We start from the raw sequence: 22,401 nt of genomic DNA, 5'->3' as shown, positions 1-22,401 counted from the left end.
AGAACACTGTATACATAATAAATAAAAATTAAAAGAAAGAAAGAAAGAACGAACGAACGAAAGAAAGAAAGCAAGAAAGAAAAAACTACTACTACAAAGTAGTTCCAGCGGCTTTGATAAATGATGGGGCTGAAGAAAACTGTTCCCTTTATTTCTGGTGAAGTAGGGAAAATAATACTCTTGAGCCAGACATTTGATTTCTCTAGACCTTTAAATAACTGAAAAGCTACCTTTAGAACACAGTTGCTGTTCACAAGGAGATTCCCTGGCTTAATGTCTCGATGTAAAATGCCAGCCGAATGGAGATATTTCAAACCTGAAATAATAAACACATTTAATTGCAGATATTTAACCTTAAATGGAAATGGACTAGAAGATTTAAAATTATTCCCCAAACAAAAGCTAAAGAATATTTCTGAAAGTTTGCCTTAATCCCCTTTAAGACACTGTCATTTTGTTGCAGTAGGGTAAAATGTCACAATAGTGTCTGCCCACACCAGAGACAATGTGTATAACTGAAAAGATTACATAGCTTAAAGCATAGGTAAGGCTGTCAGGCCATGCTCCTCCATGTGGATGGAGTTCTGCTACTGATATGCCCAACCTGTGACTCTGAACCTGCTCCAGTGAAGAAGTTTCCATTAACCTGTGGGAGGCCTTTCCCAGGATAGGCATTTCAGTGACAGGACAAAACTCAGGGTCGTGCCCAAATCTGCCAGCAGCACTGTGACTGCTGACAGTCAAGAGGACACTAAGTCATCTCAAAATCTATGTGACATCATCAGTACTGCTCTAAGCCTCAATCTTACACTCATTCTTTTCTTTCTTTTTTAAAAAATGAACCTTTGTAAGACATTTTCTTCACAACTGTAAATGAGTCAAGAACCTTTCTCATTTCCCCCACCACAGAATATCAACAAATTCATTGTAGGTGAACTTTTTGTTGTTGCTGTTGTTGTAGTAATATTGCTTATGCGTTTTAATACTTGGAAGACGTTTTCAAATTTTTTTTTTGTAGAATGTAATTCTGTGAATACTGTTAAAAAAATGTATTCACCAGACAAGAAAGTGGTTTCACCTTTAAATAATTCTCCGTTTGTCAAGGTAGAGCTCTGGACACAGCTGGGGGCTAGAGGAGGCATCAGTCATAGTGGCCTAAATTGCTTCTCAGTCAGGTCTGTGCTCTTGATGCACAGTCTGGAGTTACTTAGCTGCTCTCTCTACCAGTCTTCTCCATCTGCTTTGGGCTTTAATGGTCATTTTGAGCTAAGTGGGGCTCAGCTATGCCAGGCGGTACTCAGACTTGAAGGATGGATGCCTTCCATAGAGGATAGTCACTTTTTAACTTAGTCATCTGATGCCACAGGCTGTGAAGAGCTAAAGGCAGTTAGTGGGATTTGTGACAAACCACTGTTTACTTGCCTTTCTAGATCAGCCCACTCGCCTGCCTTTTCTGCCCTAATAAAAATAAAAATAAAAAATACTTGGCCACCTTAAGGACCTCTGGTTGGCAGGGATGTGACTAGCATGCTCAAGGATCCAAGGTCAACACCTAGCACCTCTAACACCCACGCCTCTTGTTTAACATCAAATAAAAAAAAAAAACAGTGAAACAAACAACTTTGCTTCTGACAAAAAGATCTTTGGAGAACAAGGCTTGGAAGGCCAGAATAAAGTCCAAATGAAGAGCAAAACGACTCATTTTTACCACCACGCTGCCTTTTTCTTGGTAAAGGAAAAATCTTACCTCGCAAAATCTGATAAAGAAAAACTTTGACATGATCTGAGCTGAGTGGCTGAGGAGAGACGATGATTTTATGTAGGTCACTCTGCATCAATTCTGTGACAACGTATCTTCAAATCTTAAGTTAAGGAGATGTCAGAGAATTGTCCCCAACCCCCTCAGTGAAGTCATCAGATTAAAGAATAACTTCATTCTCAAGGCTGGGAAGTGAAGACAGCTAGCTTTTAGACTGATGAAGGTGAGAATTCCAGACACTACAGGATTAACAGTGCCTAAATTAAAAGAATTCACAAGTTTAAGAACTGAAGTAAAAAACCAGCGATCCTCTACAATAATCACAAACAAGAGAAATGTACATGTAACCACCAGGCCAAGGAGAAGTACAAAGATCCATTAATCTCAAGATTTTGGTGAGCAACTGGGGTGTCCTTTAAATGAAAATATGGGGTTGGTGAGCCCATTTTAAAACACCAGCAAAAATGATCACAATCTACCCATCAACTGTGGTTTAAGTACTTTATAAAGTATGGTACTGCTCAAAACACATGAAACAGTTAATTCAAGCCTCCTCACAATCAGAACAATGTAGCCTTCCACTTACTTAACTCTGCAAGTGTTTATAAAGCCTATTAGTACATGGAGTTCATGCTTCTGATACTTTGTGCTCAGTTGTAGTCTCAGGCGTTTGTTCAATTGACACATGGAGGGAGATCAAAAGCTGGAGACTAGAGAGCCATGGAGAAGTGAAATCCAGAATTTTGACAAGACGCATCAATGTTAAGGAACCCCTTTGCTATATTTGTTAGAATAATAGACGTATGTTTTACCCTGGATGTAATTAAAAACTCACTAAAAGTTTGCATGATTTTATGATTTAACTGGAACTTTTCTTTAGATAATCTTCCCTTCACAGCTTTTAAAGCTAGCAGATGAGGACAACACAGAGGCAGGGGAGAATCTGTGCTAACATCTGACACAATGGGTGAAAACTGCCCCCTCCTAGAGATACTTTTAGATGGCCTTAGGACACTTGGGAGGCTTTGCTCGTCTCTCACTGGCTGTTATTTCTGGCTGTCTTCTGTTCCTTCTCCTTTCCTCTCCTCCAAATGTTAGAACATCCCAGCCTTGGTCCTCCGTTCTCTTCATCACACTCACCCTCCTGAATATTCAAATCCAACCTACTCCTTTTCTTCACACCACCAAACACAAACCTGGAAGGCATCCTTGGAATCTCACTCTCTCCATCTTTCCAAGAGAAAGCCCTGCTGGCTTTACCTTCAGAGTTTAGCTACAATTAGGCCTCTTCTCATTCAGCAACCTGTTGTCATCACTCTCACTGGAGACCCTACATCCCTACAATACAGCAGCCAGTATAAACCTGTGTTTTTATGTAGGAACTGGCATTTACTGTACAGAACTCAAGCCCTCTAGGAAGCAGGTCTTAAGCAGAGAGGGCTGCAAGCAGGCTGGGGATACACCCAGCCCCAGTGCGATCCAGGCAGGAAGTTATGTGAGTAGTCACATCTTAAAATCTTTTTTTCCCCCTTTTTCTAGACAGAATCTATAGAGCTCTGGATGGCCTTAAACTCAGAGATCTGCCAGCTTCTGCCTCCAGAGTACTGGGACTAATTTGCACTGGTCACTCTTGAAGATCACACGTTAACCAAACCCTATTCCTCTACCCAGAGAGTAACCACTATCATACAGCCTAAGTCACATATGCTCCCTTGCCTGCTTCCTCAAAAAGTGCATGTGATAGACGGAGGGAAGGCAAGAAGGGATGTTTGGGATCAAAGAGAATCTAAGAGACTTAATAACCAAGTACAACTATGTGGGTTCTGTTTAGAACCTGGTTCAAAGAGAGCCCTGGGGGCAATTAGGGATGGGTATTAAGGATAAACCAATGTTAAGATACCATAATGACATTCATATGTTCTGATGAGGGTCCTTATCAAAAACACATAAATCATTTATAAATTAAATAATGTGATGTTTGCAATCTATTTTAAAACAATCCTGCCCTCCTCCAAGAAGGGGTTGGGATAGAGAAGAATGGGGAAAAAATGAGAAATATTGAAGCTGGGCATTTCAGGATATTTTTTGTTTGTTTAGTTTTCTGGCACAGAGTTCTGTGTAGCCCTGGCTGTCCTGGAACTCACTCTGTAGACCAGGTTGGTCTCAAACTCAAGAGATCCACTTGCCTCTGCATCCAGAGTGACATAGGAGTTAGAGTCTTATCTCTACTTTGGTGTATTTTTGAAGTTTTCTATATTTTTTTCCCTGAAATACAAAAGCAAAGTAAAATAAAAACTTTCTTTGTACAAAACTTGGTAAATGAAAGAGAAGATGAAAACTACCCAGGTCCCCTTTTTTTTACAAGACAGTCTCATAGAGCTCAGACTGGCCTTGAATTCACCATGTAGCAGACAGCCTTGAATTTCTGTTCTGCCCCTTACCTCCCAAGTACTGGGAGTACAGGTTTATGCTACTATCCCCATTTCCAGAATTTTCATTTAACTAATCCATCACTGTTGAAAATCTAAGTTATCTTTAATTTTTTACCGTATTAAACAATCTTGAAACAAAAATTACATACAGCTTTATGTAAATCTAATCAATTTTTTTCAAGCAGAATTATAGTACATCATTTTGAAGTTTAAAATATAGTGAACAATTTCTCGTGCTATTCAGATCTTTTTATATTAAGTGCTTATTTAATATTCCCCTTCTATACTATGCCATGAGTTGCTCTTGAAGCTGTATGTACTGCTATCCAAGAGTACCTCAATTACGTGTGGCTCCTCTGGTGAATTCATTTTCCATTAAAAGAGCCCTATTAGAAGCATAGGCTGGGATGCCAGGGTCCTGCTTGAGTGGGGTGAAGAGTCAGAGATGCCAAGGATCTGCATGCTGTGTGTACTCTCCTGCAGGTTAGGCGATGATGCAGTCTTGGTACTCCCCCCCCCCCCCACCTTGTGTAGTCAATCTTTTATGATTCATCTGTATTCCTGCTTTCTGAGGCAACACCTAATGCCTCCAGTTCCTATGCTTTTTCTTTATATCCTCTAAAAATGAACCTGTTTTGTGTTTTCATTATAGCCAGCTTAGATTTCTGCCCTTTTAAGTCTTAGCTTTTAATCATTTACTAACATTTTTGGATGGGTGTAGAAAGGAATGAAAACCGACAGTTTCAGGTTGAAAACCACTTACATGTTTACAGGTCACATGTGTGAGCTGGAGAGAAAAAGACGAACATGATAACGAGAGCCAATCTTGTCCCCTCCCCACCTTTTAAAAACAGGATTTACTACAGCCCAGGCTGGCCCAACTTGATAGCCAATGGTAACCTTGTGTTCTAGGCCCTAACATTCAGGTCCTCTTGCAGTCACTGAGTCATTTAAAAGGTTCCCATGTCTCAAAAAGGAGGGCCTCACTATGGAGCTGGGAATGACCTTGATTCCTGTTCTTTTTGCCTCTACCTCCTCAGTAGTGGGATGAGCACCATGCCTGGTCCATGAGATGCTGGGGATGGAAACCTCAGGGCTTAAACATGCTAGATGGGCTTGCTACTTTAATGTCAACTCGACACAAGCTTCTGAGAGGAGGGAGCCTCAGCTGAAAAAATGCCCCATAAGACCGGACCGTAGCCAAGGCTGCATGGCATTTTCCTAGTGATTAACGGGAAGGGCCCAGTAAGAAAGTAGGCTGAGCAAGCCACGGGGAGCAAGCCAGTATGCAGAACCCTTCTGTGGCCTCTGCATTTATTCCTGCCCTGTTTGAATTCCTGTCCTGACTTTCTCCAATGATCAACAGTGATTTGGAAGTGTTAGTCAAATAAACCCTTTCCTCCCCAACTTGTTTCTGGTCATGGTGTTTTACCATAGCAATAGTAACACTAACTAAAGCACTAGACAAACACTCTTGCAGCTGAGCCACATGCCCTGGCCCTTTGCTGTATTTTGTACAGTGTAATACATTTCACTTGTAAGGCAGATTCCATGTTAAGAATATTAATCCTTCTGTATACACCATTTTTTCTAAGAAATACTAATCACAGGACAAAAATAAAAAAAAAAACTACTACTTTGCACATACACAAACAGAAATTTGAGAAAAGGTTTCACTAATTATTTGTAGTCCAGGCTTGGCTCCAACTTTCACAGCCTCTCCAATGCTGGGATTAAAAGTATATATCGTGACTGAATTCAATTCTTGGCTCTCTTAAGTTTCAAGGATCAAGTAAATGAACATTATATAGAGGAAAACTACATGAAACAGAAAAACCCGCACAGATGCCATTATTGTCTTCCAATGGTTTGAATGCTGATGCCCACCTCCCCCCACCAAAAGCTCTCATGCTGAAATCCTAACCCCAGAACACTGGGAGGGAGGGCCTTTGGGAGGTGATTAGGTTATGAGGGCAGAGCCCCATGAATGGGATTAGTGTCCCCATAAAGGAGGCCCGAGGGAGCTCGTTAGCTCCACGAAAATTGCAGGTTATAGTGAAAAGACTCTTCAATAGGAAGAAGGCCCTTACTGGACATCAAATCCATCAGGCGCCTTAACTCTGAACTTTCCAACCTCCAGAACAAATTCCTGCCATTTATAAGCTATGAAGGTTTCAATTATTTCCTTATAGTGGCCCAAATGGAGTAAGACAGTTGTCAAGCTGAGGTTTTATTCAGGGGAAAGAAGTCCTAAAGGATACGCTAAAGCACTCATCTGTCACATCTGCTGAGTTTACCCACAGCCTTCTTCTTCTCCAGCACTGAATGCTTTTTTCTTGCCTGGATAAAGAACAGGCTCTCTCTGTTCTGTCTTCTGCACTACAGGACTGGCAGCCCAGCTGTGATGCCAGAAACTTCAGAGTTAGCAAGGCAGCTGGTGTACAGGCAAGCAGAGGGCAACAGCATCATTTTCACATTATCAGGGTATAGTCATCATGATAGTCCAGTGGTTCTCAACCTTGATAATGCTGAGACCCTTCAATACAGCAGTTTCTGTTGTTGTGATGACTGCCAATCATAGATTTTTTCATTGCTACTTTGTTAACCGAATTTTGCTACTGTTAGGAATCGTAATATAAATATCTGATAAGCAGGATATCAATGCAACTCCTGTGAAAGGGTTGTTTGACCTCCAAATATTGAGAACCAGAACAGAGAGATGGTGGCAATAGCTGCATGTCATTGTGACTTGGAGAGCAGGAAGCACTTTTGCCAGCTGAGTCATCTCTCCAGCCACAACAGATACTTTATAACAACTAATTTCTGAATAAAATATGACACTTCATTCAGCATTTACAGACACCAAGTCAAGATGAGGCTCATACCTAACAGAGCTAGATGAATCAGACAAAAATTTCATACCATTGAACAGAGAGTGGTTTATACAAGTCAGTTCTTCCAAACAAAGACCACAAATTCAAGTGCAAAATCCCCCACAAAACATAACCCAGCTGGCATTTCTTATGCTAAGCCCAAGCAGCTATATCACTATACCACTGTCTCCAGGGTCGAGCGACTTGAAAACCCTTCCAGTTTTCCAGGAAGATGTTTAAGGAGAAATTTAAATGAATGCCTTGTTCAGGAGAAGACAGGCTGGGTTAGTAAATTCTAGTTAAGCCAGAAGTCTAGGCCAAATGGCACAGAGCTCCTGTCGACTTCTATGCTTCTTTGTCACCTGTGTATAGAAATGTCTTCACTCCCTCTAATCCCTCTTGAACACACAACACTGAAAAGTTTGATATGAGGTTTTTTAATTATTAAAATAGCAGAAAATTAGTTTTCTATACTTTAAGTTTAGCACAGTAGATTTTAAGAGAAATACATCTTTATCCCATGAATGGAGCATTTTTACAGAATCACACAAAACAAACCCCTAGGACAAAAATTTTAAATTTTTCTTGGAAAACACAATTGCTGAATTTGAAAATTTAGCACTGTAACTGCACAAACTCAGTGGTAACACATATTGCATTATGATAAGGTTTCTGCTTTGCTCTGGCAAAATCCTCTGAAGTCTCAATCCCCAGCATACTGTCTCCCAGATGTCTAAACTAGTTGCCATGCCAACTAAAGCAGCTTAAATTAAATGAGGGCCTGAAAAGGCACCTGCATCACTCCAGGTCTGTTGCACATTAAATAAAGCTCTCTTGACAGGGCCTCAGAGGTGCCATTAACTTGAACAGCATCTATCTGATTATTGTTTGAGTAATTTAATGAGGGTCTCCACGCAAGAGTAGAAACAGGGTGCTATTACCCTCTCTTGGTCCTTCTAAATAGGACAGCTTCTCTAACAGCTGGTGTACCTACTGAGTCAATGGCTTTGCTATGGTCTTTTAAGTTATGACTGGGTGAAAATGACCTACAGAACCAGAGCTTGGACTTCCAGGAGAATATCAGCAGATTAACCATTTCCTAGATAAAAACTTGTCATTAAAAATAAGATCGTTAAAAACACACTGTGCATGGTGAGCCAACCTCAGAGTTGATTTGAACAGCCCTGGTATAAAATAAATTGCTGCTGATTGCGGCAATTAGTTAAGTAGCTCCATGAAATATGAATTTCAAAATGTTCTGATTTGTTTCAGGAAAATGAATGATGCAAATGAGCGACAAATGGGTGAGTTTGGGAGCAGGCACTGCAGCTCTTCAGCTCAGGTGCTGAAGACAACAAAGCCTCTGTGCTGCCTTAGGAGTTGATTTCCTTTCAAAAGTTACCGTTTCAAACTCCTTTACTGCTTTCTCAAATACTGATTACCAGAGGATGTTACTTAACAGGCATACAAACCTAGGCTAGAGGGTTTATGTGACTTACCCCAGGTCACACTTCCTGTCAGCATAAAGTATCTTACATTTCTTTCTTTTTTGTAAAAGGATTTATTTTTATTATTTTAAAATTATGTATGTATGCAGGGTGTCATCATGCAGGGAAGTCAGGGAAGGACCTTAAACTAGGAGCCTGGATGTGGGAAGTGGTGAAAAGGCTATGAAGAAATGCTGCTTACTGGTTTGCTCAGTCTGTTTTCTTATACAGCCAGGACCAGCCCACAAGTGGCATCAACCAAAATAGGTTGGGCCTTTCCATATCAAGCATCAAGAAAAGTGCCTCCCCCAGGCTGACCTACAGGCCAATCTTAAGGAGGCATTTTCTCAATTAAGGTTCCTTCTTCTCAGATGATCCTAGCCTGTGCCAGGTTGACAATAAAAACCATCCAGGGCTGCAGACTAGTTTGAAATAAAGCATGCTTGAATTCTGAACTTTTAGTTACAGGTTATGAGGACTAAAGCAGAAAGTATCTTGGCCTTTTTTTTTTTTTTCAAATTAGAAAACCTGTATTTGCTTCTGTGTCATTTCATTCCTAACTAACTTGCAACTATTCCTATTTAGAGACACAGTATACAGAGGCTGGGAGTGGCCAAGGTGCTAGCACAATATGCGCTGAAATCTACTGTAACAGTGTTGGCCTGCCTTCTCAGTGATGAGCAGCAGACTGATAGATCAAATCATGCTACCCTTCAGCCCTATCTGAAAAAGAACCAAGGTTAAAAAGTACCTCAACGAACATATCTATTTTACTATCTTTGTCCACTTCTACCTCCTGAGTATCCTCTGTCTCCAAACTTACTCATTTTATCCTGTTAGGCAAATTATAAAACTCTGACAACTCAAGAAATATTTTTTTCAGCCAGGCAGTGGTGGAGAACACATTTAATCCTAGCACTCGAGAGGCAGAGGCAGGCAGATAGAGTCTGAAGCCAGTCTGGTCTTCAGGGCTAATCCTGTCTTGAAAAACCAAAAAAAAAAAAAAAAAAAAAAAAAACCAGAAAAATTTTCTCTCCATCTATGAATCATATGTGGTTACCCAAACCACTCAGTCTCTATTAAAATACTTTTGAGAAAACTAAAAAGAGTGTACCCCCCTCCATGTATATATGTTAACATTTATTTGTTTGTTTATTGTTTATGTGACAAGATATTCCAGGGAAATTTTGGGCTGTGGTAAAATAGAGGTTATTGGCCCTTGATAGAAAAACAGAAAAAAAGAAAAGATTATAAATTAGATTATTGGAAATATTAAGTTAAGCCTTAGATGAGAAGTCAAAGTTGAAATAAAATATAAGTTTGGGAATTATTAGAGTAGGACTAGGGATTTACCTTCATTAAAAACTGCTTGCTAGCCGGGCGATGGTGGCACACGCCTTTAATCCCAGCACTCGGGGGGCAGAGGCAGGCGGATCTCTGTGAGTTCGAGACCAGTCTGGTCTACAAGAGCTAGTTCCAGGACAGGCTCCAAAGCCACAGAGAAACCCTGTCTCGAAAAAAAAAAAAAAAAACAAAACAAAACTGCTTGCTTAGACAGTGTTAGGGCCCTGGGATCCCATCCCCAGCAGTGGCAGGGGGAGAGAAGTGTGGCTACCACTGTTAACTCTTTGGGTCAGGGATGGAGCTTAGTGACGCCATGAGTCCTCAGGAGGACTTCAAGTCTGAGTCCTGTGTGTACCACACTGTAAATTCAAGTCAGCCTGTACAACTCAGTGAGACTCGGTCTCAAAATATGAAGGCGGGTGATGCAGCTCAGTAGAAAAATACATACAAGGCACTGGCTCAGTCTCCAGGACCCAAACCCAATCAATCCAACAGACAGAAGGAAAAGGAAAAAGAAACAGCAATCTTTACTTTCTATCAAGTGAAAGGTCATGTGAAGGGCATTTTCATTTTGGCTACTGTCTCACATTTCTCTGCAAAAGAAATTCACACTTTTTATCTCTTTATTAAAAAAATCTTGGCATGAAAATTATGGGGCTGGAGTGATGGCTCAGTGGTTAGGCGCATGTATTACTCTTGTAAATGGGCTGAATTCTTTTTTCTGGAACCCAAATTGAGCAGCTCTCAACCACCTATAATTCCAACTGTAGGGACTCTGCTGCCCAAGTCTTTGGACCTCCACAGGCAACAGCACCGTGTGCATGTACTCCTACACAAAGGGAAACCTTAAAAAGTTCATGCAAACAAATCAGCTATAAACTGAGTTAGAAACTCAACCCTGATGACAGGACATTTTAGCTAGTACACACTCATGTGTCAGGGGCTGAGCTCCGAGTGAACACTGTCCAGATTCCCACAAAGGTGGCTTAGGACAGAATTAGAGGAAGAGGGCGGGGTTAAGAAACCTTCTCGGGATCAAGCAAATGAGGCAGGACAGAAGGGAAGAGAAAAAAGAGGGCTCAGCCGGGCGATGGTGGCGCACGCCTTTAATCCCAGCACTCGGGAGGCAGAGGCAGGCGGATCTCTGTGAGTTCGAGACCAGCCTGGTCTACAGAGCTAGTTCCAGGACAGGCTCCAAAGCCACAGAGAAACCCTGTCTCGAAAAACCAAAAAAAAAAAAAGAAAAAAGAGGGCTCTCCAACAACAAACACCTCAATGTTGAGCTTTCCCTGACCTCATGCTCCAATTAAAACAAATTTGAACTATGATCAATATTTATTCAACACATTTACCTCTAGGATGCTACATCTCCTTCAGGAAGTAATTTAAGAACGCAGGAATAATCAGCTTCATGCCAGAAACCCCGAGTGCCCTAACTGTCAGAGATAATGCTGCAGATAAAGAGCGGCACAATCACCACAGAAACAAACGCTGACATTAAATTCTGACCTTCGATTAGAGTACGATGATTGAACGTTTCTGTTTTTAGGAAGTCATGATTACTCAAGCAGTCTCAGAGGCTGCAGGACTGATGCCAAGAGCATCTTTGTTTAACCATCATCATTAACATCAATAAATACTGACTGGGTACCAAGTGGGTGTAGAGAGCATGCTGGCTCAATGACGGGACAGAGAAAAAAGACACACGAATGCAAGGCAAACAGTCACGGGACTGGAGAGAGACGGACACTGGTATACAAAATGATGCACAAGGACAAGGAAGCTGGAGTTTTGTACACGGACACAGTTGTTTGACTGAAAAGGAAAAACAGTTGCTAAATGCTTGACATTTTGTTATTTTGCTTTGTCTTGTCCACTAACTCCAAGAAGTCACCAAAATCACCACGTAAGGAAGCGAAAGGTTTAGAAGGGAAGGGTAAAATGATGAATCAAAGGTCACATCTAGCTTGAAGCAGACCTCTGGTGCTAGACTCCACCCTTGTCCTCAACTATACCCTGTCTGCTAAAAGATGAAGCAAACCCCAGAAATATAAAACCACACAAGCTAAAAGCAAAAATAATTACACTTCAGAAGGAAAAAGGCCTGCAAACTGATCTTTGAAAATGAGAGGCTGAACAGATTTAGCCAGTGGGAAGGTGGTGTGATGTAGAGCCCCAATGATCAGGGTTACAGTCTTGACTGCCATTTACCAGCTCGGTGACATTAGGTATGTTACATAACTTTTCACATTTCTTTGCAGATAAAATCGGCACAACGCTGTTCTTGCCAGGATTCAGACATCGAGGTTTAGAATCACATGGAGTCTGGCACAAAGGGGGAAGGAATGGGGTTGCAGTCACCCCAATCATCATTCCAGGGAGAAGGGTGAGGAGTTTATTAAACATTAGTGCCAGGAGCTGTGCCGGGCGCTCTGCATTATTCATTCACTCTGGGAGGAAGAGTGCAGGCTTCGTTCTCATCCAGAAGAACACTAACCTTCTCAAGGTTAGCAAGCTGGGCAGGGCAGCGGGAACTCGGGAACTCAGGGCTGCTTGAAATACAAATGTCCAACTGTGCTCTTATCCTCCCATCAGTCTCTCCTACCAGGTGTGTGTGGGGGTGAAGTAGGGGAAGACTCCAGGCAAACTGAACATGGCAGGTAAAAAGGAAACTGAGAACCATTCAACAAAGTTCTTCTAAGCCAGTGTGATCTCAAAAGAGCATCACTGCCGAAAGAGAAGAAAAACTACTCACTCTTAAGTAAGAGAGGTAAGACTCTGTAGTCCAGGCTAGCCTCTTTGTCTTAGCCTTCCAAGTGCTGAGATTATAAATGTGCCCACTCCTGGCTCTTTACTTAGTTATCTTTTTTAACTTTCTGGCCTTATAGTACATTTTTTTTGTTTTCGTCTAATTTTATGTGTATGGGTGTTTTGCTCACACGTGTATCACATGCAAGCTTGGTGCCCATGGAGGCCAGAAGAGGGTGTCAGATCTCCTGGGACTGGAGTTACACATGGCCGTGAGCCACCTTGTAGGTGGTGGGAATTGAACCCGGGTCCTCTGGAAAAGCAGCTGATGCTCTTAACCACTGGGATGGTTCATTTTTCCAGCTCCCACTGTTCACGCATTAATGCAGTCTTATGTGAAATTTTCTGACTGGAAAATACGTTTTCTTTAGAGTTCAGTCACATATGGCCAAAAAGTTCTTGAGTCAGAACAAAGTTTTCTACAGGACATGTCACTTTAAGAAGTAGGTCTATATATAGTTGGTTTTATTCCAAGAGTCAATCTCTGAGAACTGAGGGAACTTCCTGTGTGGGTTCCTGGCACTGGAAAAAGAGTCCTGCAGCCGTGGGCTCACAGTGGTTAGCATCTTGCAACCGAGCAGCACACACATCCAAAGTCAAACCCAGGGATGGCAAAGTGGTATGGTGGGGTAAAGCTGCCGCCAGGCTAGATTGACCAATTTCTGCAAGTGTTCTTCAGCCTCCATATGAGCAATCCTCCCTCATAAATGGATAAAAGTAGTAAAAACAGCTGGCCTTGAACTTACTTTGTAGTCTAGGCAGGCCTCGCAGTTTCTAACTCAGCCTCCTCAGTAGCTTTCACCCCAGGCCCAGTACAACCTAATCCTATTTTCTACCATCTGGTTTTCCTGCCTCCTCTAAGTGAGCACCAGTAAGAGGAAAAGAGCTCTAATTAGACATGTAACAGTAAACCTACAGCCAATTATGTGATCCAGGGGTATTAATATTTAACAACATGCATAGAGCAAAAGCATAGAACCAGTAGCATAGAAATAAAGAGCACGCTGATAAAATGCAGACTTGTGCTAGTGTTAGGTCTATTAAGTTTCCTGAGGTACTGCTCTCGAGTAGAGTTGATAGCAGGAGACACAGCTGGTCTGTGAAGTAGCTAAGCGCCCCACTGATTCCCCACATCCTCCAATTAAGGTGAGTCTGATATATTTATAGTGGCTTCTGAAACCTCCAGGTCCCCACATAACACATGCATCCTAAAAAAATAGAAGTGGAGTAACAACAGTGGGAAATGACAGAAAAGATCAAATAAATACAGTCCCACGAGTTTCCTTAAACCCTCACACCTGAATTAAGTTCGGCAGGCAGCTCACAATCAAAGGTTAAGCAGAAGGCTAAGCAGTTTGGGGATGATAATAGGGTTCTCAGGCTTTTCAGAGGCTCAAATTAGGTGTGCCTTTGTAGATCTGATCCTCTGAAGTTGAGAACCTGATGGCATTTCCTTTGCGCCAGCTGGCGAGTTTTAGATATATTTATATTTTAATAGAGAGGTGAAAAGACTAGAGTGGAGGCCTCCCCCCACTGCCCCCCAATCTCATCAGGAACAGAAGTGCTTCAAAGAGCTGGTGTGAAAAAGTTGTTGCAGCTGTAGTGGCTCTCTTAAAAGGAGAGAAGGGAAAAATCTGAGTGAGAATTTTTAAACAGGCTCTTTCTAACACAGCCCTGGGTGATCTTCCAGTGGACAGGAAAGCCCTAAAGGAGACGGCAAAACTGCTACAGGGAGGAGGCTCTTGAGGTTTCAGGCTGATGGAGCAATTTATGCCATAATTCCTACATGTAAGAAAGGTTTGGTAAAGGTAATGGAGAGGAAGAGAGAGCTATTGCGGAGTTGGTCTGGACAGAGGTTTGCAGGTTTAGGAGTGCTGCTGAGCTGAGCTGAACCAAGGTTAAAGAACACAGATCTACTCCAAATTAAGAGCTAACACCTCTAAAACTTTATTTTAAAGAAATGCTTATTTTTATGTGTGTGGGTGTTTTGCCTGAATGTATATCCACGCTCATGAATGTTAGGTGCCCGCAGACACCAAAAGGGGTGCTGGATCCCCTGGGACTGGCATTACAGAATCAAACCCGGATAGCCTAGAAGAGCAGCAAGTGCTCTTCACGCTGAGACATCTCCCCAGTCCAGCTAAAAATAAAAAAATTAAAAAATAATCTTACTTTTACAAAAGTCTATTATTATATGGCTAGAGAGGTGGCTCAGTGGTTAAAAGCACTGGCTGCACTTCTAGGGAACTCTGGTTTAATCCCCAGAACAACATGAAAGTTCACAACTGTCTGTAACTCCAGGGGACCCAACACCCTCACATCAGGTATACATGCAGGCAAAACATGAATGCACAAAATATAAAAATAAGTCATTAAAAAAAACTCTTCCAGGGATTGGAAAGATGACTCAGTGCTTCCTGCTCTTACAGAAGAACTGGGCAGCTTACAGCCACCCATAACTCTCACTCCAGCCTCCATGGGCATCTGCACCTACACAAAAATACACGCTCCATACACACTTATACACATAATAAAAAAAAAATAAAACTCAGGGACTGGAAAGATAGCTCAGAGATCAAGAGCAATTGCTACTATTCCTGAGGACTTCAGGGGATCAATGGCCTATTTTGGGCATGAACCAGACTCATACACAGAAATAAAAGTAATAAAAATAAAACTTAAAAAATTACAAAAAGAAAAGACTTAAAACTTTCCCCACCACATGCAGAGTAGGTTTATTTCTAGACTTTTGCAAAAGTCCATCTGGGCACCATCAACTCCCAGCAGTCGCCTGCACAGACCCGAATGAGATCAAGCCAGTCAGCTTGCCTGTATAATGGAGGGGCTCTTTACAGTTGATGATTTATTTCTTGGAGAGAGGAAGTCAGTTTTAAGGAAATGGAATCTGGTGGTGGTGGTGGGTAGCTGGGAGGAGTAGACAGTAAATATGATCAGAATATAAACATATTTGAGTCCACCCGCTTACATTAATGCATCAGACCTGTGGATGAACACACCTTGCTACCTTGAGGTCTCAATGAGGTCTACTCCTGTGTGACCTTCCCTGACTACTCTTCCAGCACTCGCTGCCGCACACTGTTCCAAATGCTCTCCTGCCCATCCATCTCATCTTAATCTTCAAAATAACTCTGAGGCAGGTACCACTATTATTTAAATTTTATTAATGAGGAAACTGAGGCACAGAGAGATCAGGAAGCATACCCCGAGATCACATAAGCAATAAGAGGTAAAGCTGATATTCAAACCTAGGAGTCAGCTTCTGGCACAACAGATTTTTCTTCTTTGACCTCAGGTGAGCAAAGTCTAAATTAATCACAAGGATTTTTCCTTTTTCTTTTCTTTTTGGTCTTTCAAGACAGGGTTTCTCTGTGTATAACAGCTCTGGCTGTCCCGGGAACTCATTCTGTAGATCAGGTTGGCTTCAAATTTACAAAGGTGTTTCTGCCTTTGCCTCCCAAGTGCTGGGATGAAAGGCGTGTGTGTGCCACCATTGCCTAGCAAGGATTTTGAAATAAACATAGAATAATTGTCTTATTTTACACACACACACGCCTTTAATTTCAGCACTCCGAAGGTAGAGGCAGGAGGATCTCTGTGAGTCTGAGGCCAACCTGGTCCACAAAGGAAGCTTCAAAACAACAGGGCTGTTACATAGAGGAACCCTGTCTCAAACAGAACAGAAAAACTAGGTGGAGAGCAACTGAGGAATCCAGCTGACGTTGACTCCTGGCTTCCACATGTACCAACACACATAGAGAATTAAAATAATTAAACAAAACCAAAAGAAACATAACACAAAGAATGATAAGTATTCGAGTCCATAAACTATTAGAAACTCTTCCTCTACACTACAAGGTTATGCAAGTATGTCCAAATAAAATATGGCCAAGCATGCATTGGGCTAATCACTGAAGCAGTTCAAGTTGAGCACAATAGAAAAGTTGTGATACAGTCACATAAAAATTACCTAGATGGGCAAGATGGCACATGCCTTTAATCCCAGCACTCAGGAGGCAGAGGCAGGCGGATCTCTGTGAGTTTGAGGCCAGCCTGGTCTACAAGAGCTAATTCCAGGACAAACTCCAAAACTACAGAGAAACCCTGTCTCAAAGGAAAAAAAAACTATCTAGAATTCAAATGTAGAGCAGGCTAGCTTTCCTATTCAACGGAAGAACACAATGTTCTCTATATGCAACGAACTACTGATGCTATATACTTTCACAGAAAATCAGTGCCTCTAAATGGATTAGGAAAACTAAGAACTCATCGTATCGAACTATTTCCTATAGAACGAATATGAACAGAAAGCTCTGAAAAGCTAAAACTAACCTTAATCACAATTTTTATTTATTTATTACTGATTTTTGTTTGTTTGTTTGTTTGTTTTCCAAGACAGGCTAGTTCGGGCTGACTATTCCGGAACTCGCTCTGTAGGCCAGTCTGCCTCTTCCTCCCCAGTCCTGGGAGATTAAAGGTGTGTGCTACCACTGCCCAGCAGTGCTTTTCTTTTGTTTAAACTGATTTTGAATAATAGAAACATCAGTCTAGTTCCAGTTTATACTGATAGCAACCAACTTTAAGCAGGATATACAAAAAAAACCCTTGTAGTATTAAATATTAAGTAGGTGCCACACTTGGAGAGTTCTATAATTATTATTTCTTTCTTTTAAAAGAATCTTCATCTTAAACTAGGTGCAGTAGTCACATGTCTACTCCCAGAACAGAGGAGGCTGAGGCAGGAAGATCTCTAAATCTAAGGCTAGTCTGTGATACATATTGAAATTCTGCCTCTAAAAAATAGTCTTTCTCATTATTATTATTATCAGGTGCACCAAGGTCTGATCATGCAGTCCTAGCTGGCCTGGAACTCACAATACAGACCAAATTGGCCTCAAACTCATACAGATCTGCCTACTCTGGCTCCCAGGTGCTACGATTGAACCTGTCTTTATTTTCTGGATTGATCAAGAATCAGAGTGTGAGTCTGTGTGTGCATGCACAGACCACAGCTTGCCTACAGAGGTCACAGGGCAACCCTGGGGAGTCAGTTCTCTCATTCCACTATGGGGGAGACCTGGAGGCCAAACTGAAGTTGTCAGGCTTGGCTCAAGCACCTTTAAAACGTCTTCATCCTGATGTGATACATGCTGGAACAAATATGGCAGCCAAGCGACTTTCCCAAAGGACACAGTAAATTCTCGATTTGTATACTATAGTTTATTAAACCCTCCAGCCAGTTTCTCTTATACATGAATGAGAGTTAAAACATACTCTAATCCACTTCAGATATGAATTCTAAACTCCTGCCGTTTCTGGTTGAAAGAACATTCCAACCATAAATACCTAAGACTTAATGAATTTTCTTCCTTTAATTTCTCTATCCTTTTCAAATCAAGTCCAGAGAAGGAAATTTCAACCTAGATTTCATCTGAAATGAAAACGAAAGCATTAAATACATGGACAAAGAGACTCTGGTTTGTGGACAGTGTCGGTTTCAAATAATGCTTTCTGAAGAAAAGAAAAACAGCAACATGCCAGAGTAAGCAAGTTATGTTCTCTTTTAACAAATGGTCAGCTCTAAATCTCATCATCATCCCTGCAACAAAAAGTAGAGAGAAATCTGTGTGTGCTTCAATCAGAATCACTGACCTTTCCTGAAGCATACCCGTGCTTCTCTACAGAAATCAATGGGATAAAAGGTCATTCTGTTCAACTATTTGAATGGCATAACTTTCCCAGGCAAAGACAAATTCCTTCCCCCCTAAAGCAAACTAATTTATTGTACAGAATGTCAAAAATTAGAACTACCTCAATTTCAACTTAAAACTGACTTAAAAATCATGGGGGCTGGAGAGATGGCTCTAGGAACACAGACTGCTCTTGCACTGAACCCAAATTCTGTTCCCAGCACCTACAACAGGTGACTCATTACTGCCTGTAACTCCAGCTCCAGAGGGATGAGACATCTCTGACCTCATGTAGACAGACAAAACAGGCAGACAGACACACACACACACATCCCCAAAAATAATTTTACAAAACTGACTAAAAACCTACTGTATCAACAGAAAAACAGTGAACAAGACAGAAAGCTGTCGTTTTAGCCTACAACTGTCCAGGAAAGCTGTTGGCTGAGTCTTTGTCACTAAAACTCTACACATAATAAGACAAGAGGGCTGGGGATATGTCTGCCCAATTGATAAAGTGCTTGCTTAGCTCGCACAAAGCCCTGGATTTAGTCTCTAGCATTGCATAAAATTGGATGCGGTAGTGCATACCTGTATCTCATTGTTTGGGAGGTGGAGGCAGAGGATCAGGATTTTGAAGCTAGCCTGGGATACAAAAGACCCTGCCTAAAATACAAAAACAAACAAAACCCAAGAGCGTCCCATAGAAAAGGGTGTTATTTCAAATCTTAGGCTTTACAAAGTGCACTGGGAAGACAACAAGCTCTGCGTCTGTCAAATGTGGATGGTAGAACCTGATGATCACCAGCAGTGACCACCAAAAACATACACATGTGCACAAATCCAGAGCCAACAAACCCCGGGTTGAGGCCAGCCTGGTTACAGACTAAGTTCCAGGACAACTTCAGCAGTTGAGACCCTGATTTAAAAAAAAAAAAAATTTAAACAACTAATCAACAGAAGCCATAGAAGCCACAAAGACTGGAATTGTTTTGTTTTAAACGAATGTAACAATTTTAAGAGCTGTAGATGTAGCTAGGCAGAATGTTCATTTAGCTTACATGAAACCTTAGGTTTGATCCCAGCACTACGAAGTGGGAGGATATACCTGTATCCCAGCAACCGAGAGGTGGAGGCAGCAGGACTAGAAGCTCATGGCCATCCTCAGCTACACAGCATATCTGAAGTCAGCCTGAGCTACATAGATGTCTCAAAATAGTAACCTGGGACCCTATTTGGTTTTGGTCATGCACATGCCTCCTCCTCTTCTAATCTGAACTCCTTTATCTGAGTATACTATGCTCATAAGCCACCCCCCAAACAATATACCCAGTAACATCAGACCCTTACATCGCCTGAACTGGGCTAAGTATACACCTCTGAACAACAATCAAGTTTAGACAACTTCTACTCAAATATATCTAGGTATGAAGAATGGGAAGCCTGATGTGGCCTGAGCTGGTTTTGAATGCATGCAGAATACGGTAGACTGTGTACCTAATCTATGAATCAACAGAGAGATCGACCCAAACTACACCTCTTAGTAACCACACTCTCCTTACAGACACCTTGAGAAGGGGTCATTGACTGTGGCTCTGAAGAATTCTACTTCTGTGTCCTGCTGTCAGTCTTCACAGTGTACCTCTCTAATCCGAACTATTGTCATGCTTCAAGTAAAGTTACCATACCTTTTTGCATACCTGTGTGAGCCCTTATTTCAAGGAGGCTAATATCCTGGAAAACATTCAACCTATGTCCAGACCACAGCTAACAAGTATGAACCCATTCTCCAAAAGCCAACAAGAGCTCAAATTAGTCTAAGCAGACAACAGGTCTGAGAAATCTACTTCTGTGTCCAGATAATTTAGCTTAAAATGTCATTCTGAACTTAAGAGCATTTACTCCAGTCTAATTTATTATGAAACTGCATGCTAATCTCTAGCCAAAGACTGAGCATTCGTTAAAGCTTGCTTCTGCTACTCCAACTGGAACACCCACCCTCTTCAATGCGACTTGTCCAAACTCTTACTATCCTTTGATGAAGATCTAAAATGTCTTTTCCTCAACACAAACACATTTACTTTTCCTGTTGGATGCAACAGTACCTCCACCTCCACCTTTAAAGTCTAACATCACTTGTCTGTATTCCTTTGGCATATCCTACACAATCATAGGTTATTTTATTTCTTCCTTTTTAATTAAAAATTTACCTTTTTTCTTTTTTGCCTGCATGTATGTCTGTTTACCACATGTGTGCATGGTGCCCAGGGAAGCCAGAAGGGGTTGGATCCCCTGGAACTGAAGTTAGCAGACAGTTGAGCTGTCATGTGGATGCTGGAGATCAAACCTGGGTCCTCTGCAAGAACAGCCAGTGAACTTAACTACTGAGCCATCTCTCTAGACCCAAGTTCCTTTATCTTAAAATGAAGAGAGGGGTAAAGTATTTAGGACATATTAATGTCTTTAATTTATAAAGTTTATATTCACAGACTTAGTAAAGTATTTAGGACATATTAAATGTCTTTAATTTATAAAGTTTATATTCACAGAAGTTAGTTTAAAGTCACACAAATAACAGTTGTTTGGCTGAATAAATAAACGCCGACCAGACACAAAGAAAATGATCATTGACTGGGAATCTGGCTACTTGTTCGCTCTGATATATTCTTCTCGGCATTGCCTCGACCTCTGTCCTATGCATCAGCAGTAAAAGGTTATGCTTGGTGACACTATGGAAGTGAAAGCTTCTGCTTTAAATCATCAAATGCTTTTCTTCCAAGTAACCTGGCTTGTAAAATTAAAATGGGAACAGTGAAAATCAGATCTCCAGTGTCTTCACTATACCTGTGTGTTTCTGGAGACATCATGTAGCTCGGGCTATCACTGAACCCTTGGTTCTCATTCCTCTGCCTCCTAGGAGCGGGAACTACAGGGACGTCTGTTTTTAAATCATCACAATACTTTCAGATCTGTATTCTAATCATTATCTATATGATTGAATGTACACTAGATTATAAAATTTGTAGTGCAGAGACTTTTGACTTTACCACTTTAAAATGCTGATTTTGTACATACTATGTCAGGTACTATTCTGAGTGACAGGAACACAGTCCTGAAAAGGAACAAATTCCTGCAAATAAGGTTAATAATGCTTATGCTCATGGAAGATATCAACAAGAAATTTTTCTTATGTCTCTTTAAAACTCTCAGGGTGAGTTTCTGCTTTGTGCCATATTGCTGCTGTGTAGAAGAGTGAGATTACACATATACTTCATTTGCTGGTTCTCTCTGCACTGGCACCTAGCTTTTCCAAAGGCCAAATGGCTGTCTTCCAGCATCAGAGGTTTTAATGGGCTGGAACTACTATCATGAAACACTCCTGTAATACCCAAGCTGACTGTCCAAAAGCTGGTCATAGTGGCACACACCTGTAACTCCCAGCACTCAGGAGGCTGAGACAGCAGGATTTTGAATTCAAGCCCAGCCTCGGCACAGTAAATCATGTCTCAAAACAGACAACATCCAGCAAAGCAAACCAAGCAAACCTAGCATCCAAAGAGGGGCGCTTCCGAGAGTGAAATGACTAACACTGATAACCAGACCAGGAGATGACGGTAAAATCCAAAACTGGCAACAGACGAGGACGTGTGGTCACTCCATTAGACTTCTCATCCCACCAAGTGAAGGAGTAACTTTGTCTAGCACAGTAGACCTGAATCATGGGCACTTTACCACAAGACACTAAGACAGCATCTCAAGCTAAAAATAAGCCTTTCTCAAAACAAACTAGTATTTATTTCTAATCCAGTAGTCATCTGGTACTGTGTTGGGCCTGTTTATGTGCACTACAGAGTGCAGGATCCTGATGGAAGAAGATATTGTCTCTTAGTCAAACAGTTAGAACTATTTCTGAGTTTAACTTCAGCAGCCGAATGTAACTAAGCTGCAAACTGTTTTTATACAGTTAGTTTTCCTAGCAGAAACTCAGAG

General features: G+C 41.4%; 1 protein-coding gene and 1 long non-coding RNA gene across 2 annotated transcripts in view; one reads left to right on the top strand and one right to left on the bottom strand.

The window, feature by feature from the left end:
* Nlk (nemo like kinase) overlaps positions 1-22,401 on the bottom strand; it is a 123,930-nt gene that overhangs the window by 18,802 nt on the left and 82,727 nt on the right. Inside the window, exons 4-5 of the mRNA XM_075991458.1 lie at positions 1,748-1,854; positions 231-316 (exon numbers count right to left, since the gene is read on the bottom strand). Of these exons, the coding sequence (XP_075847573.1) occupies positions 231-316; positions 1,748-1,854 (193 nt within the window). The remainder of the gene's footprint in view (positions 1-230; positions 317-1,747; positions 1,855-22,401) is intronic.
* LOC142860343 (uncharacterized) lies at positions 12,630-18,161 on the top strand. Its single transcript, XR_012912328.1, has 3 exons — positions 12,630-12,665; positions 17,117-17,198; positions 18,121-18,161. It is a non-coding gene; the product is annotated as an uncharacterized LOC142860343 (long non-coding RNA).

This window comes from Microtus pennsylvanicus, chromosome 11 (assembly GCF_037038515.1).
Source record: "Microtus pennsylvanicus isolate mMicPen1 chromosome 11, mMicPen1.hap1, whole genome shotgun sequence".
In the NCBI taxonomy this organism is placed as follows: domain Eukaryota; kingdom Metazoa; phylum Chordata; class Mammalia; order Rodentia; family Cricetidae; genus Microtus; species Microtus pennsylvanicus.
Note: the sequence above shows the minus strand (reverse complement) of the source record. Positions and strands in the feature narration are given on the sequence as shown.